Source organism: Halichoerus grypus, chromosome X (assembly GCF_964656455.1).
Source record: "Halichoerus grypus chromosome X, mHalGry1.hap1.1, whole genome shotgun sequence".
In the NCBI taxonomy this organism is placed as follows: Eukaryota; Metazoa; Chordata; class Mammalia; order Carnivora; family Phocidae; genus Halichoerus; species Halichoerus grypus.
The window spans coordinates 105,705,076-105,722,156 of NC_135727.1; the positions used below are offsets into that span (position 1 = coordinate 105,705,076).

At 41.1% G+C, this 17,081-nt stretch overlaps 1 protein-coding gene across 9 annotated transcripts in view; it reads left to right on the forward strand.

Annotated features, from left to right (window-relative positions):
• DMD (dystrophin) overlaps positions 1 to 17,081 on the forward strand; it is a 2,185,421-nt gene that overhangs the window by 1,978,477 nt on the left and 189,863 nt on the right. For all 9 annotated transcript variants that reach the window (XM_078064107.1, XM_078064109.1, XM_078064106.1 and 6 more), the window contains one exon: positions 7,012 to 7,072. In XM_078064107.1, coding sequence (XP_077920233.1) covers positions 7,012 to 7,072 — 61 coding nt within the window. The remainder of the gene's footprint in view (positions 1 to 7,011; positions 7,073 to 17,081) is intronic.

Genomic DNA, 17,081 nt, shown 5'->3' on the forward strand with positions numbered 1-17,081 from the left:
CCAGTAATGGCTCTCTGTCCTTGTCCCTCAGACCTAGGGATGCTAATAGTTCCTTGTTCTTACTATTATGCCTTGTGATTTCCCTACACCCTGCACAGACCTCTGTGACCAGCCCTTTTACTAAATTCCACTCAACTTAGCTGAAAAGAACGTGTTATCTGTTTCTGGCTGGGACTCTGACTGGTATATTTCCATTAGAATATATGTTCTTCTAAAACCTGATCTCATTTAAACAATAATGTCCTGAGGGCATGGGACATGTCAGGACCTCTTTCCCTACCACATGCCCCCTTACTCCACCCCTGCCTGCAAATACCTAGTGCAGAGCTGAGCACAAAATGTATGTTCAGTAGAGAGCAGTTGGTTGATTTTAATGCTAGAATATTAGATGTGTTCATTGAAGAATATCCTCAGAGACTAAAATGCAAAGTAGCAGGAACTGCGCCTTATTGGCCGCACTGGTGCCAGCACTTTGCCAAGGGCCTAGTGCATAGTATGTGCTCTGTAAAAATGTATCCAGTAATGAGTGAGGTGATGTTAGGTAGTGCTTTGTTTGTTTAGGAACCAGGGACTGTTTTCATCTTTCAGATGAAAATAGGTCTCAGCTCTATTGAAAGTAGTTTCTCTCAACTGTTCAGATGATTTAATTTAGACATCTAGAATAGGACCGATTGTGGAGATGACAGATTTAGGGAGGCAGATTTTGACCAGAATAAAAGGAATCTCTCTTTCTTTCTCTTTTTCTTTTTCTTTCTTTCTTTCTTTCTTTCTTTCTTTCTTTCTTTCTTTCTTTCTTTCTTTCTTTCTTTCACTGAGGCATTTTATTTGCACATATGTATTACATCCCTAGAAAAAGAATCCCAGGATTTTCCCTCCTGTGTGTTTTCATCTTGCTTCTTCATGGTCCAAGATACCAGCTGAGGTTGTCGGGACAATAAAACCAAACTGGTGGGGCGGGAGCAGATTATTCTGGCATTTTTCTAGATCTTTGACTTGTACATCAGATCTGAGGCTGATCACTCTACACTGGTTTCACCTGCCCCGGAGGTTCACAGCCATTTTCCCAGCTCTGTGATTATCAGTGATTTCAGATCAACCGATGCAACCATGCTTCATCATCACAGTGAAAAACTGGACGATGACTTTGGAGCACGGCCTAATAAGAACCTGGCGTTTGCCTCTCTCTTCAGCATCGTTCACATTCTTGAGAGCATCTGCCAGGACATTCGTGCACATCACCATGACGACACACAAGGATGGCAGGAAAAGGACAGGAAGGCAAAAGGAAGCTCTTTCTGATCGTCACTAGAGCTATGGGGAATACAAAAGAGGCCTTCCAGGATCAGTGCAGTTGTTCCAACAGCCCCTGGGAAATCATTCGGTGGAAATCATGTAGAGGGTAAATTTAGATATCAGAGTGTAAAGAACCTGGACTAGAAGACATAATCTTCTTTTTTAAGATGAATTTGTTCATTCAGTTGTTTGGCAAATACTTACAGATGGCCTGTTACGTACCACACATGATAAAGCACAGAGACTAGACAGACTTGACTTGGTTATAATGCTGGCTGTGCCCTTTACTAGCTGCCATGACATGAGTTGGCTGCCTGACCTGTTCTGAGCCTCACTTTCTGCATATGTAGTAAAAGAATAGCGGGACCCCATTGGGTGTTTGGGAGGATTACATTAAGAAGCATGGAGCACACAGTAGACACACAGCATGTTTGCTTTCTCCATTTCCTGAATCATCTGACTTGAGTAATAAACCAAAATTAAGATCTAATACTTACTGACTTAGAACCTTAGACACACTATTCCATGTGATCTTAACTGTTTGATCATCTGCAAAATGAAAATAATAATACCTCACGGGTCATGATGAGTGTCATACTTGAGGTCATGTTGCAGGCACAGAAGAGGTTTCCCTTTCTCCCCCCACCACCCCTTCTGGATCAAGCATTCTCAGTGGGAACTGTGTTGCTCCCATAGGGACAAAAATTGGTGCCTAGGGGACGAAAAATCTTACTCTTTTTATGTAAAGCACAGATACACACAGTACATCAACAGATATACAGTGTATCTGTGATATCAAAATTTCACTGGGGACAAGGAGGGGGAAGATTAGGAAAAAATATCTAAAAAGATACTTAGCAGGGGGACTTGGGGGGGGGGGTTCAGAAAAAAAAAAAGATGGAGAAACATTGCTCTAGAGTCGATCTCCTTGTTAGAATGTACCCATGAAACCGTTACTGGAATTGGCCTCCTTCCAAGAAGCCGAGTGCCTGTGGCTAGTGATCCTCCCTTACACCTTTTTGTTAATCCCATAGGTGAGGTTTCTATTTAGTCTCCACTGAATGCTGTATTATTTATTTTTATAACCTGCCCCCAGTTTTTTTGACTGAACTACATTATCAAACGCCAAGTCCACCGAATAGAAGAAAAGTAGAAAGATGAATGAATGTACTTGGGTCTGAATTCCAGAGAGTGCTCTTTTGGCACAGTTTAAATACCATTAGTATTCTTTTCAATTTGCTGGTTAGGCCCCCATGTCGATTAAAATATGGCTAACACCAGGGTGCATCGCTTGGCACATTCTGTTCATCGTGCATTAAAAAAAAAATGGTTGAAATAAGAACTTCGCCCATACAGTGTTGCCTCTGCGATTTTCAAAACCACCTTGGGCACAATATTGAATGCTGTCACCTCGAGGGAAGAAAAGCATTTGAAGGTAGAACTGCTCCCCTTTCTTGCTCCTAATAACATACCGCATCTGTAACGCGAGGGGAAATTTGGAGGTTGGTTTTGGAATGAATAAACTCACGTGCAATTTGCTATTTAAATTGAGTAGACAATCCCCCCACCCCTGGGGTGCTGGTGCCGTATGATAATGCATGATTTTTACACTCAAGGATCTGAATCACAAAGCTACATTGGATTTACATGTAGTGGTTAGAGAAACATCTTGTATAAGAAAATACGAAAGGATAGCACAGTGTCATATAAAAGCTATTTGCTAATAAATCTGCTCTTGATGGGCTACTAAAAATGGACACACCAGACATAAAAGATGTGTGTGTCTATTACACAGGCTAGCGTGGTGAATGATGACAAGTTTCCACTGGTACACCGAGATAAGAAAGAGCTGTTGTTGGTGTTGGCACCCCTGCAAGAAATGAAATGATAATTCTGGGACACACTTACAAGAGTTACCGTGTATTTGATCAACTTTTGAATATATGCAAGCCCAGAATCCTCTGGTAGCCCCAAGTGAAATTGCCGACAACCTTTTAACAGTCTCTTGAGAAGGAGCACTGAATCGAATCGCATAGAACCTTCCTTGGATTGAGTGTTATTTCCAAAGCAAGTAGTTCCAGTGTGTTTGTGGTGGTGATGGGGCGGGGGAGGAATGGGGAAAGGCCATTGTTAGTTGTCTTTTATTTTTTTGCATCGAGGACATTTTTTAGTATAAAATGTTAGGGTTTCTCCTCAATGAGATACCACCTCATACCAGTCAGAATGGCTAAAATTAACAAGTCAGGAAACGACAGATGGTGGCAAGGATGCGGAGAAAGGGGAACCCTCCTACGCTTTTGGTGGGAATGCAAGCTGGTGCAGCCACTCTGGAAAACAGTATGGAGGTTCCTCAAAAAGTTGAAAATAGAGCTACCCTACGACCCAGCAATTGCCCTACTAGGTATTTACCCCCAAAGATACAAATGTAGTGATCCAAAAGGGTACGTGCACCCCGATGTTTATAGCAGCAATGTCCACAATAGCCAAACTGTGGAAAGAGCCAAGATGGCCATCGACAGATGAATGGATAAAGAAGATGTGGTATATATATATATAATGGAATATTATGCAGCCATCAAAAAAATGAAATCTTGCCATTTGCCACAACGTGGATGGAACTAGAGGGTATTATGCTAAGCGAAATAAGTCAATCAGAGAAAGACAAGTATCATATGATCTCACTGATAACGAGGAATTCTTAATCTCAGGAAATAAACAGAGGGTTGCTGGAGTGGTGGGGGGGTGGGAGGGATGGGGTGGCTGGGTGATAGACATTGGGGAGGGTATGTGCTATGGTGAGCGCTGTGAATTGTGTAAGACTGTTGAATCACAGACCTGTACCTCTGAAACAAATAATACATTATATGTTAAAAAAAAAAAAAAAGTAGGAAGGGAAAAATGAAGTGGGGGGAATCGGAGGGAGAGATGAACCATGAGAGACTATGGACTCTGAGAAACAAACTGAGGGTTCTAGAGGGGAGGGGGGTGGGGGGATGGGTTAGCAAGGTGATGGGTATTAAAGAGGGCACATATTGAATGGAGCACTGGGTGTTATACGCAAACAATGAATCATGGAACACTACATCAAAAACTAATGATGTAATGTATGGTAACTAATGTAACATAATAAAATAAAATTTAAAAAAATAATAAAAATTTTTTTTAAAACGTCAGGGTTTCAAATGACAAAACCTAAGTTGTTTAGGTGTGTTCATAGACTGTGAGTCGAAGGGGGAACAAACATCTTCCAGCACAAAAAAATTCACTGACCTTCACCATTGGATTCATTTGATAGCTACACACGAAGACAAAAGGCTTGTCTAATTTTAAAAAACGAAGAAATCAACAATTTTTACATACAGTTCATATACTCTGTATGGAAAATTAACACTTGAGACCCGCAGTTATAAACACTTAAAGTTTCATGTTGATCTGGCACTTAGAACTTTTTAGAATATTCTTTCGCAATCTTTTCAACTTATTCTGAGTACTCCTCCAGCATTTTATTGGAGTTTTTTTCTTTTTAATGCTTAACGATGCAAAGTCAAGTGTAGACGTTCAGTGTAGGTATGGCCATTAGCTCAGCTGGGCACCGCTGCTTTTCTTGTCTCTTGCTAGATTTTCTGCTTGAAGGTTGCTCCATTCAGGCAGCCCCCACCCCCACTTGAGCCAACTAGGCAGCAAGTAGACCTCTCCAAGCACACTTCTCTCTGACAGTTACCTAGATATATTATAGGAAATGCAAATGGACTCTTCTGCTATCAGAGGACATTCCCCAGCATCCTCCAAATCAGAAATGATTTCTGGACCATTAAACTGATAAAGAACTGGAAAGGAATAATGACAGAAAGAGTGGGGTTCAGCCCGTAGACACCTCTAAGGAAAGAATAGCAGTTGTTTCTCAGTTTAGGCGTTCATAGACTGGGCAGTACAGCCGGTGAGAACTGGACCAGATGCTCTGGGAAATTCTCTTCTTCCTTCTGCAATCCATTTTGGTTTTAAGAGGGGGGTGTGCTGAGCAGGCAGGAGCTAGGATTTCTGGCTCTCTACACTGTTTCCTCCTAGAGAGGGCTTGGGTTTTTAGGTTTCTGTAACATCCGACTCTGCCCAGGTGGGTCAGGGAGTCCAGCCTAAGTTCTCAAATCAGATCTCACTTCCTTTATCGCCTTATCAGGGCGAGAAGGCTGTGTCCTAGCGAAGAAAAACAGACAAAAGGAGAGTAGGGCAGATAATGAGAAAGGCAGAGAGGGTAGGAATAGAAGAACACCGAATGTGAGGGACTACTTCAAAACAGCAGATAAATGTCTTTTTTTCCCCATATTAAAAATCTGTCTGCCAAAATGAAAAGGCCTAATTAGCAGCTAAATACAAATCCATGTCCTCTATCTTTTAAAAGACACATCACCAAGGTACAAAGCAGCGTGTCTGGTTGAAGGTTAGGTGATTCGATCCCTCTATTATTTTGTATAAAACAAAGAATCTGTAGTTTCATTACGCTTAAATTGTCTGGCAGTGGATGAAGTTAACTTTTATTAGAAACTGTTCTTTCATATTATACAGTGTAGTCAAGGATATATTAGCTTTGACGTTTTCTTACATCTCAATATAGTGTAGAGTGAATTTACTGCAAGACTAATTTAGAAGGAAGCTTTTCATAGGAGGAAATAATGGTCAGCATCAGCTGGGCTGCAAATTATAAGCAGGATGAAAATTCAGGGAAAAAATGGATATACGCATAAAATTGCTAAATGTTAACAAGCATGCTTCTTATATTTGTATTCCGATGATACTCTTTATCTCTTAAAACTCCAGTTTCATAAAAATTCTTTTCAGGGGGAAGCTTTTATTCTTGAGGAAATGGTATAGTGCATCCTAACATGATTATTTTGTCTTAAAGAAAGAAAAAACCCATCAGATTAAACAGTATATAAAAGGTGTTTTTAGAGCTCATCTCTGGGAAAGAAAAAAACCTGGACAATTTAAGCATTTAAAACACAGTTTAAAGGTGATTGATTTGACTAATAGACAATATGGTCGTTATAAAACAAATTCCCAGTATGTGAGATTTAATTTCACCTATAGGATTCATCACTCATCACAAAAGTTTTATTATACTCTGGTATCAGGTGCCATTCTCTTGCTTTTCGTTGTTTTTTTCCAATAAGATCGTGCTGGTCAGCTGATATTTTGTGGCACCAATTAAACATATTATTGGTCAATGAGATTGGATTCTGTTTAAACCAAACAAAGACGCAAACAAGCATATCAGAATGATAAGTGTAGTGCTTTAGCTTCAATAACTTAGAATGTAACTCTGTCCCGCAAGGATGTTTCAGCTGCTAAACTAATAAAACCCAGTCAATCAAATAGTAAAAGATATTGAGAAGCAGCAACAGGAAGTGTTATAAGAAAAGCGCCCAATGGAGACACATAAGAGAAAACCCGTCAGTCGACTCATTCCATTTCTTATCTGTTCTATAGGTTTAGCGGTGGGAAGGTTTTTTTTTTTCTTTGCATTTATCTTTGTGCCTGAATGAGTTCAATTTCACTTAGATTAGGACAGAAACTTCAGAACAGCAGGTTAATCCGTCCTGTCTTCATGGGCAACTGAGCAAACAGACCAATATCAGTGTAAAATTGTAATTCTGGAGATTAATGTTGTCTTTCCTGTTTGTGGTGAGCTTAACCTCCTTGCCTTTTTTTTTCCCTCTCTTTCAGCTTCTGTCCAGGGTCCCTGGGAGAGAGCCATCTCACCAAACAAAGTGCCCTACTATATCAAGTAAGTCCGAAGCATCGCATTCCTAAAAGGGCATTTATTGTGGCTAATCTGCATATTCACAAGTGAATGTATTTCTGAAATGTGACGTTAACCTGGCCTACAATACCTAGTTCTTCATTCCACGAGGAAGCTTGGCTAGTCAACTCATGCTAAAATTACCACTGCAAATGTGCTGATGCAATAGGGAGCTGCCTTTAGGAAAAACCCATTTGACGCAGCATATATGTTGTGTTTTGTGATTGGGGGTGGAGTGGATTTTCCACACTCGAACAAAAAGCTGCAGATAATATTACTGATAGTGGGAGTAAATATTTATAAGGACAGTTTCATTTATTTGGGCGTTTGCCCACGTTTCTTTTTCAGCAAAGATGGATGCTTTCTGCAGCTCAATGTACACAGAGTGTTTTAGGTGAATAAATAGTTCACGTACCCAAAAGGCAGTCAGCGGCGGGCCTGGATGTGTGGAGCTGAGTGTTCATTCTCGATACATAGCACTCAGCATTTTTCACATAATGACAACAGAATGATACTGTTTTCTGGGGCCATTTATGTCAGTCAAAGGAATACAGGTGCTTAGAAGCACCTTCCGCGGGATGCTGCATGAAATACAAATTATGATACATCGGGTCAACGTGGAAGGGAGAGGAGGGAGGATATGGAGTCATGATGATACCTTAACAGTTTCCATTGATGGTGCAATAGAGTTCAACTTCAATTTCACTTTGAATCCACTGTCTCAACAATTTAATTTCGTCGGCTTCATGAAATAATCTTCAGTACCAACTAAAGTCTTTGAACCTACTTCTTTCATGAGTCTGACTAAAAATACTCCACGTGTTCCCATTGTTTCGGCCTCCCATGTTTTATCAGGTCACTTTCTGTTCTTCCACTGCTGATCAATTCTTCATAATTCAGGTCTAAAGCAATATCAGCAACCCTAGATCTTCATTACCACAGTTCTCCAGAAATTAGATTGCGTGCCTCAATTGTGTTAACCCAGAAGAATGGGGGTGAGGGAACTCTTTGGGCTCTTCAAGGAGAAATACATCCTTTAGGAAAGCTGTCTTATTAAATTTTTCCAGGCAAGGTATCTCTTACCTTTAAACATTCTCCTTCAATTTGCTTCAATCCTGCTTTTTATTTTTCTTCTTTTGTTGTATTGTAGTATTTTTATTCTGTATAATTATTAATTCAGTCACTCCACATATTTTAATACCTATTTTAAATCACCTGTGTTATTAAATGATAAGTTGATTTAGACACGCACTGTATGGCTTTACATCCACTGTATATTTTGTGGAACACTTAACTCAAGCTCCTCCCCGTCATCTCCAGTGTCTTGGTCATCATAAATTTTCATCTCTAAGATTTTTGGGACCTGCTACTCCTTCAGCCTGTTTATAAATCTCTCACTTTATCCAATTCTTTCTGATAGATGAAGAGATGGTCTTTACTAGACAAAGACTCTTCTTTTATAGCCAAGGTTGGAGGACCACCTGAGAACCCAAAACATCTTCAAGCCATTATTCTCCAGATTATTCCTGTTAGGGGCTTATTAAATATCTCACGGGGATTCCTAGCATTCCCCCCACCCCCACCCCTGCCAATATTCTTTCCCTAAATATTTATCTTCTCCCTGATGTTACACCCACTGCAAAAGATCCCAGATCATTGCTGTGTGGCAATGAACATGAATTCAGTCCAAAAATAAAAAGGAGACAAATTAAAGAAAACCTATAATTCCCCCCCCACCACCCCCATAACTAGTCTCTTGCTGCTCCTTGGTGGTATCAGAGAGCAGCTACCCTCTCTCTGTCCCCCTCTTTCCCGGTGTTCCTTCACCGACTTGAAGATCGTGGTGGCAGTGTTGATAAGGGCACAGATCAGGAAACAAGAAAACTTGATTTCTGGTCCTGGCTCTGTTATGAGTTGATGGTGTGGCCTTGGGCAAGTCACTTAACCTGTGCAGACCTTGGTGTCTCATTCATAAAATAAGAAGTTGGATTTGGTGATATCTAAGGGCTTCATAGCTCTAAGAATCAATGAATGTGACTCATTGAATGGTCTTGCCCAAATCCAAAAACTTAAGATCTCAGCTTTTCAAGAAGTTTATCTTTATTTTTAAAATTCTTTATTTTAATCATTAACATAATATAAATTCTTATTTTAAAAAAACATACAAATTCTATTTTTCCACTGTTTAATTAGCTGCAGATATGCTCCCTAAACCCACTCCAGTTTCTCCAGGTAACCATTTAAAAAGCTCAAATCTTGATGTTTAATTTAGGGCTATCATTCTGCCTGATTTACTAGTAAGAGACATAGAGCAATAGACAAAAAATCAGTAGAAAGGGGAGTCTGGAGACCTCAAACCCTCTGAAGGAGTCCGTTTCTAGGAACGAGGAATTACATAACTGCTCAAAAATACCTCTGAAACTTTCTGGAGATCGTGTATTTCTAAAAATTATAATCTATTTGAAATTAGAGAATTTTTCAAATATACCTCTAAAATGTTAAGCTAATGTAGGGAGAACACGTGTTCAGAAAATATACATTGTCAACAAACAGATGACTAGTGTCATTTGTGATTTATTATTACATATTACTGTTGCCTAAAAGATTCTTTTCATAGCAAATTACTTTGATGTACAAGGTTCAGTGGACTTCATGCACTGGCTAATGCTATTTGTAATTTGAGATGCCTTATTTATCCACAAATAACAATACCAATAAGTTTATAATGACATTACTTCAACCAGTCCCCACCTTGTCCTTCCTCTTTGTTACCTTGTCTCAACTTGCATTCAAGAGTTTTAAGCACACATTTCCAGGCACAAAGCCAGATGTCTTCTCTGGATCTTTCTTTTTTTTAAGATTTATTCATTTATTTTAGAGAGAGAGAGTGCACGCATGTGCATGGGCAAGGAGGGGCAGAGGAAGAGGGAGAGAGAAACCCAAGCAGACTTGACACTGAGCACAGAGCCCGACATGGGGCTTGATCTCAGGACCCTGAGATCAGACCTGAGCTGAAACCAAGGGTCGGATGCTTAACTGCCTGTGCCCCCCAGGCGCCCCCTCTGGATCTTTTTTTTTCAATACTTAATAATTTTTCCTTTTCAATGCTGGGATAAGCTGATCACCTAAATAACCAGAGGTTTCTGCACCAGTAACCCCATTCCAGTTAGCTATTGAGTTGTGCACTCGTGCTTGAGGTTGTAAGTCATTACCAGCATCTTCTGCTCTAGCTTGCAAATCAGACAGTGTTTATGCCTGCATCCTGACACCAGCTTTTCATATGATGCTAAGAATCTTGATTTTGATACTTCAGACTACATGTTTGTCTAGTTTATTAGTCCATAGCATTCATCATTGTTACAGTTTTCATATTCTCTCTCCCTGGGGACTCTCTTATTCCTGCCAGTGTATCTTTCAGGTTATTTGATTACAGCTTTCATTGCCCCTGAAAAAATAATCACCAACAATGTTCAACCCGTTACAACTGCCTTTTCCACTCTCTGCCATTTTGTAGTTTTCTGGCCTACTGTCAAACTCATGAAAATTTCAATATAATAGCCTTTAACCAGCTGCTGCATTCTGTTAGGATTTCTTTCACCTTTTTATGTTGCATACTCCCATATGGGTAAACCGAACGGAGCCAAGAGCTGGGACTCTCTTGCTTTCTTAATGAGTTAGAAAATTATTCTTCTGTGTTCTGGACTGTCAAAAGAATTTAGGAATCCCAAACTTGCATGCAGTATGTTCCTGCATAGATGACATAATAAGAGCATAAGAAATAGCACACTGGGTCAGACCAGTAGGGCAACTAGCCAAGAACTCCGTCCCAGATGCAGACACCAGTGGCTGTTCGTCAGTTAACCTAGTAATTTCCATCTTAAAAAATTAGGATGCATCCTGACCATTTCTTAATAGTCCACCGTAAATCAGTTGGCATTGAGTTTATCCAGCGGTTTCTTACTTCCTCCATTCTCCTCTTCAACCTTGTCTTCAGAAGATTGAGTCCCATGAATCTGCTGATTTCGGTGTAAAGAAATAAAGGTATATTGCAGTTTCTCTTCACTGTACATTTTTGAACCTCAAGGGATGGCCCCCAGTAAGGGCTGCGGAATTCAGTGAATACAATGGTATTTACCAAAGTAGACTTTAATCTCACATCCCCTTACAACCCCCTTTTCATTTTCATCTTCCCAGTCTGAGAAGCTCTAATTCTTTTTAGGTTCTTAGCCTGTCCTTGAATGAAAGATAAGTATTCCCCTTGATCATCTTAGCTGCTTTTCCCTGGATCTCTTCCAGTTCTGTTACATCTTCCTTGGGATGTCGTGACTGGGACGGGCCAAATATTGGTTATTACATTTGTTAGCATTGTCTGTAGTCTCCGCTCACTTGTGAGGAAAGTAAACGCTCTTTGCCGTCTCCCATTGGTGAGAGATGGAGAAACCGATTGAGGTCACAGCTTGTTCTCCCTAGATTAGTTCTGGCCGGAGGTTGCTTTGCTGCTACTTTTCTGTAATACGGGCTGAAGTGTTTGCCCTTCTGTTTCTGCCAGCTGGCCCCCAGGAAGGCTTTGGGTTTCAGACAAGCTGGTCCTTTCCCCTTTCAGAGACGCTGCCATGGCTAAAAAACCGGGAGGCGTTCACTACTGAAACCCAGTAGGAAACCTGCTGACTCGATCACCAGGAAGGCATTCCAGCAGGTTCCCGGTCTCATTATCTCTGAAGCACTTCACCGGAGAATGACAAATGGGGTTCCGGGGAATATGCTAACTGTTCAGCTCTTTTTTACATGCCTTGCTCAGGGAGCAGCTCAGGTCCACAGGAGTGTCTCTCTTTTCCTGCGGGTCATTTGGGATGTTGTCCACATTGCTGTAGATGGTGTCAAATGACCTTGATCTGCCCTTCTCTCTGCCCTCAATCCCAGGCGTGTTTCTGCAGCCACCTACTGCATGTGAGCTGCTCACAACTCTCTGGTGATTCCTGCTTAGCCAAATGCAATATAAAACCTCCTTGACTGAAGCCAGCAGTCGCTCCAGGCAACATTTCTTATTACTGTTATGGTGTCTGTTGCCACAGTGGCTGCTTGAGGTCCTGACTCTCCCGTCCTCTATGGCTACCATTCCTGTGGCTCCACTGGTTCCAGTATTTGACACTGCATGGAATTGTGGCCATCTGCCTAGACGTACCTTTCGGGTTTTGTGTCTTCTTGCATCCTGTTGCTCTATTCTCAATTAAATTGCTGAGTCTTGCTCTAACTGTAAGTGCCCATGCTCCCTACCTCCAGTAGCATCTGAGTTCTGACACCACCTTCCTCTGTACCATAGGGCCTTGATTACTATTTTCTGGGCGGTTTTTCAGATTCCAAATCCACTCCCCATACCACATTTAAAGCATATCTTGCCCTTGTTCTTGCTCCAGCTCCCTATTATTTGTGCCAGGAGTTGCTCTGCTTCAAGTTTGGGTGAGTTTATTTGTTCCTTTGAGTTATCGCTCACTATTTCAGTACCTGTATTTATAGAGAGAGGAAGGAGCAGTTGGCTACGTCTCAGGTTTAACAGCGACCACTGTGCTAAGTACCTGTGTTCGCTGGTTTGCAGTGGATACATTTTCTGAGAATGAGAAGGGCTCTTATTGTAAAGAACACTGGATTATGATACCCAACTTAGAAAATATTCCCCTAGGTCTCATTCCTGATACCTCACTGTTCTAGGAATGTTACTGATCTTCTCACATTCCGTTTAAACATTGGTTAAGATTGGCAGAGGTATATGCCCTATGAAACGAGTAGATAGAGCAGGCATCAGAAGACTTGAAGTGTAATTTTGGGATGTGGACAACATCCCAAATATCAATCAGCTATTTTTTTAAGTTTTATTTATTTAAGTAATGTCTATACCCGGTGTGGGCTCGAACTCACAACCCTGAGATCAGGAGTCACACACTGTACTGGCTGAGCCAGCCAGGTGCCCCTCAACTAGCTATTTGCCCACAGGTGAATCACTTACAGTCTCTGGGCCTCAGTTTCTTCATCCGTCATCTAAGGGGGCTGAATCACATGACACCATGTGTCATTTTCCGCCCTGACATTCTCTGGTTTTATGAATATTGACTTGGAAATAAAAATTGTTCTTAACAGTTTTCCAGAGGAATGAAAATGGATCTTCAGATCACCCTTGAGAATTCTTACTGTGCCATCAGTCTTCTCAGGATAAAGGACAAACAATATTAAACCTTTTTTTCACTTTACTGTTTAGCACCATTGATAATAGGGAGTGGATGTAACAGAATCAGCTGTCTAATTTCAGCTGTCAATCTTTGAGGATACTGGTGAATATCTGTGGGTAATTAAATTTGTGAAATCGCTGCCAAAAGCCTGGTGCTCTGACTTTTCAAAAGGCTTTAGTACACAAAGATAACCCAGAGGTCAGTCTTCTCTGCTGGGCTTTCTCCTCCACAGTTTGATGGCTCCAAAGGTCACATTAGCCGAGTCTCATTAAGCTCTGCAACCACAATGAAGGAAGAGTCAGTAATGAATAATTGATGATATAATCATGAAAACAACTCAGTTTAAGATGTTAACTGGAAGAGATTGAATGCGACACCATTGGGCTGTGGAGTGCCGAGTCTGGCCTTTGGTTTTGTAGACCTTGTGGGTAGATGAAAATGTTGGTATCTTCCGCGTCTCAAAGGTTCATAAAAAAATCTCACAGCCCTCTTTACTGAAAGTTGCATAAGCTGTAACATATAACATTGACTGAAATAACAGACTCCATGAGGATAGGCTCTTTGTCTCTTTTCTCACACAGAGCCTCCCCGACATAGCACGTGCTCAGTAGATATGTGAATGAAGGAAGGAATGTACACCAGTAATTCCGCATGCCTTGCACTTTGCTGACTACTTTTACCTTCAGAAAATCTTCTAGCATCTGTGTATCGATTTAGATGTCCCACCTGAATGGGTCTCTTACATCCTCTAGCCATCAACTTTAATCATAGAAAGCACGCTGAGTCTCTTATGGAGTTAATCATGTCTCCTATAGCCGGTACCTGGGAGAAGAGCCTTAGCATGCGAGTCTGAATGGTATATACCAAATCCTGAGATCTCCATTCTGTTCTGTGTTTATCTAACAATATGATTTGGGTTATAACTGAGTCCATCTGGGACTGAGTTTCCCCATCAACAGTAAGGAAGTAGAACTAGCTAATGCCTAAGACCACTCTGAGTTCTGGCTTTCTTTGTTTCAGTAGAACTGGGTTTTTGTTTTCTGTTTTTTGTTTTTTGTTTTTCCTATTCTTGGTTTTCTAGTAGGTCAATAGAGATTTAAATTGATCAACCACTGTGTTCACTAAGCATTTGTATACAGGACCTACTTTTTGGGCTGAGATCTAGTAGCCCCTGAATCTTAAGAGAGCAGCATTGATAAATTTTTATTTTAAAGAAGATTTTTGTAACATTCTGTGTGGTATGGGTAATGCTTAAAGTTGGCAGCATGGATACGAAGATACATATACGTGGCAACTAAAATAGAATGTTGAATACAGGCCAAAAACTCTATTGTATTACATAGATACAACATAAGAGTCCCCTGACTCATTTGTGGCACTTTTGGGAATGTGAGAGTGTGTATAAAATATATTTAGGTCTGTTGTCCCAAAAGAAGAAAAGTAAATCATTCCAGCTATTCCTTCCTTTTCTTTTTCGAACATTCTTAAACATGCACTTACTTCCATAATCGTGTAGTAGAAAAAAACAGGCTGTCACTTCAGATCAAGCTGTGTTGGAAGCCCAGCTTTATCATACTCTGACTCTGTTACTGGACAAATTTGCTCAACCTCACACCCTCTACTTTCTGGCACATAAGGATTATTATTAATTAGCTTTCCTTCTCTTCTCTGAAAGTCCGTTGAAGTCTAATTGACAACTGCTAAATACTGAGTGTTGGATTTGTAGGAAAACACTTCCACAGATACATCCAGTATTAGCTACATGTTTAGAATATTTTCTAGGACGCAAATATGTCCTTGGTCAAATTAGTTTATTTTCATTTTTGGAGTTCCCACATAATTTGGGGTATGTGTGAATTCCCAAACATTCCTGAGCCTCTCCTAGGCTTCTCTAATTGCTTCATATCCTGTCCCCCTGGGAAGCAGCATCCTGTTGCCTTCACAAAGGTCGGCAGCAGCCAAGACATTTGAAAATAACTTAATAACCTTGAACTGCCTCTCCCCTTTGGATAATTTCCTTAGAGCATTAGCCCTTTGAACACTGACCTGGTTGTAGAAAATGTCCCTTTCTCAGCAGGAAAACTCCAAATCCCATTCAGTCTTCCCCTTCTTTGTTCCAGGGGGTTGGGGGGCGAGGTGGGGGAGTCAGGAGGGGTGGAATTCGGGAGTAGAACAGTGGGTAAGGAGAAGGAATTCTTTCTGGGAGAACGTTCGTGTGCACACACACACATGCAGTTTCTTCTTTTAAGAAAATAAATTGAGCACATTGTATAAATCAGTGTTGTCACATTGCAAAATTTTAAAACCCCTGTACAAGAGAGAAAAAACCTGTGCTTTCAGCAGCCTGGAAAGCTCTTAAGAACGGGTCCTATATGAGGCTCAGCCCACTGTCAGCATTGAGCAAATGATTACGTCTTTTGTGTTATCATTAGCTCCCGGGTAGATGAAACGGAGAAGCTTTCCTTCTCCTTCTGAAATTTTCAGTTGCTTTTTCTGTTTTTCTTTCTCAGCTTATCCACATCCATCTTGGTCCCCAAAGCCACTGCATGTCAGATAGTCAGCACAAAGAGTAATTTTTAACTTACTTCTCTGCTGTTTTAGAAGGAATTTTTTGTTGTTGTTTCCTTTAGGTTTGGTCACTTTCCCTTAGACTTGAGCTTTCTATGAAGTTACAGTCCATATAATCTAGACAGGATGAAAAGCAAAGTGTAGGGGCAACTGGGTGGCTCAGTCAGTTGAATGTCCGACTCTTGATTTCAGCTCAGGTCATGAGATCTCATGGTCTTGGGATCAAGCCCCGCATCAGGCTCCATGCTCAGTGGGGAGTCTGCTTGAGATTCTCTCTCTTCTCTCCCTCTGCCCCCCAACCTGCTCATGCTCTCTCTCTCCCCCACTCTAAAATAAATAAATAAATATTTTTTTTAAAAAGCACAGTTTAATGTGTGCCTACTAAGTGTTAAGTGACAGACTAGTTGTATCTTCCCCATTTATGAAGATAAGACTGTCAATTATTATCCAGTAAAGAGGACATAGCTGAGAGTCAGAGAGGTTGGTGGCTTAAGTCACACTAATAATGACATGGCTTTGCACCTTTCCCACCAACCCTATGACATCAGCTGGCTTCCCCCCAGCTTACCCTCTGTCTAGGACTCCCACAGTCCTTAGCCTCACTGCCCACATGCATGCTCCAAAGGATCAGAGTTGCATGAAGCTCCCTGCCTGGGTACGGTAAAGTCGGAGAGGAGGTGGTTGCTGGCTCCTGAGGGCAGAGGCCAGCTTATCGGGGACACACAAGATGCAAGAGGAGACATATTTAGTGATAGGGCTGTTCAGGGTTGGGAGAAAAAACATTGAATAAAGGGGTAGAGAATTGAGATTTAAAAAATAATAGTAAACATAAACCTCACTTGTTGCTCCCAGCTGTTTCAGCTTCCTAGTATTGTTGGTTAAAAACTGGCCCTTAGCGTAACCAAGCATGGCCAGACCACCAGTGTGTGGCTGCCATCTTGGGTACCACTCGGGCTCCTCTGTAGGCCTTCCCTGCATTGCTCGTGGTTTTTCCTTGGCTTACCTGCCCAATCAGCTTCTTCCACTATGCTCTTGCAGAGACCTTATTTTCTCTTTGCTACTTTTGGCAATAAAGGGCAAGAAGAAATAAAATGAAGCCAATACCTGCTCCACCTTGATCCTACCTCCACGGAAGCTGAGAAAGCCAAGAATTTCCGAGTCACATCCTGCCACCTCCATCAGGGCTTCACTAAGATGAGGGTATG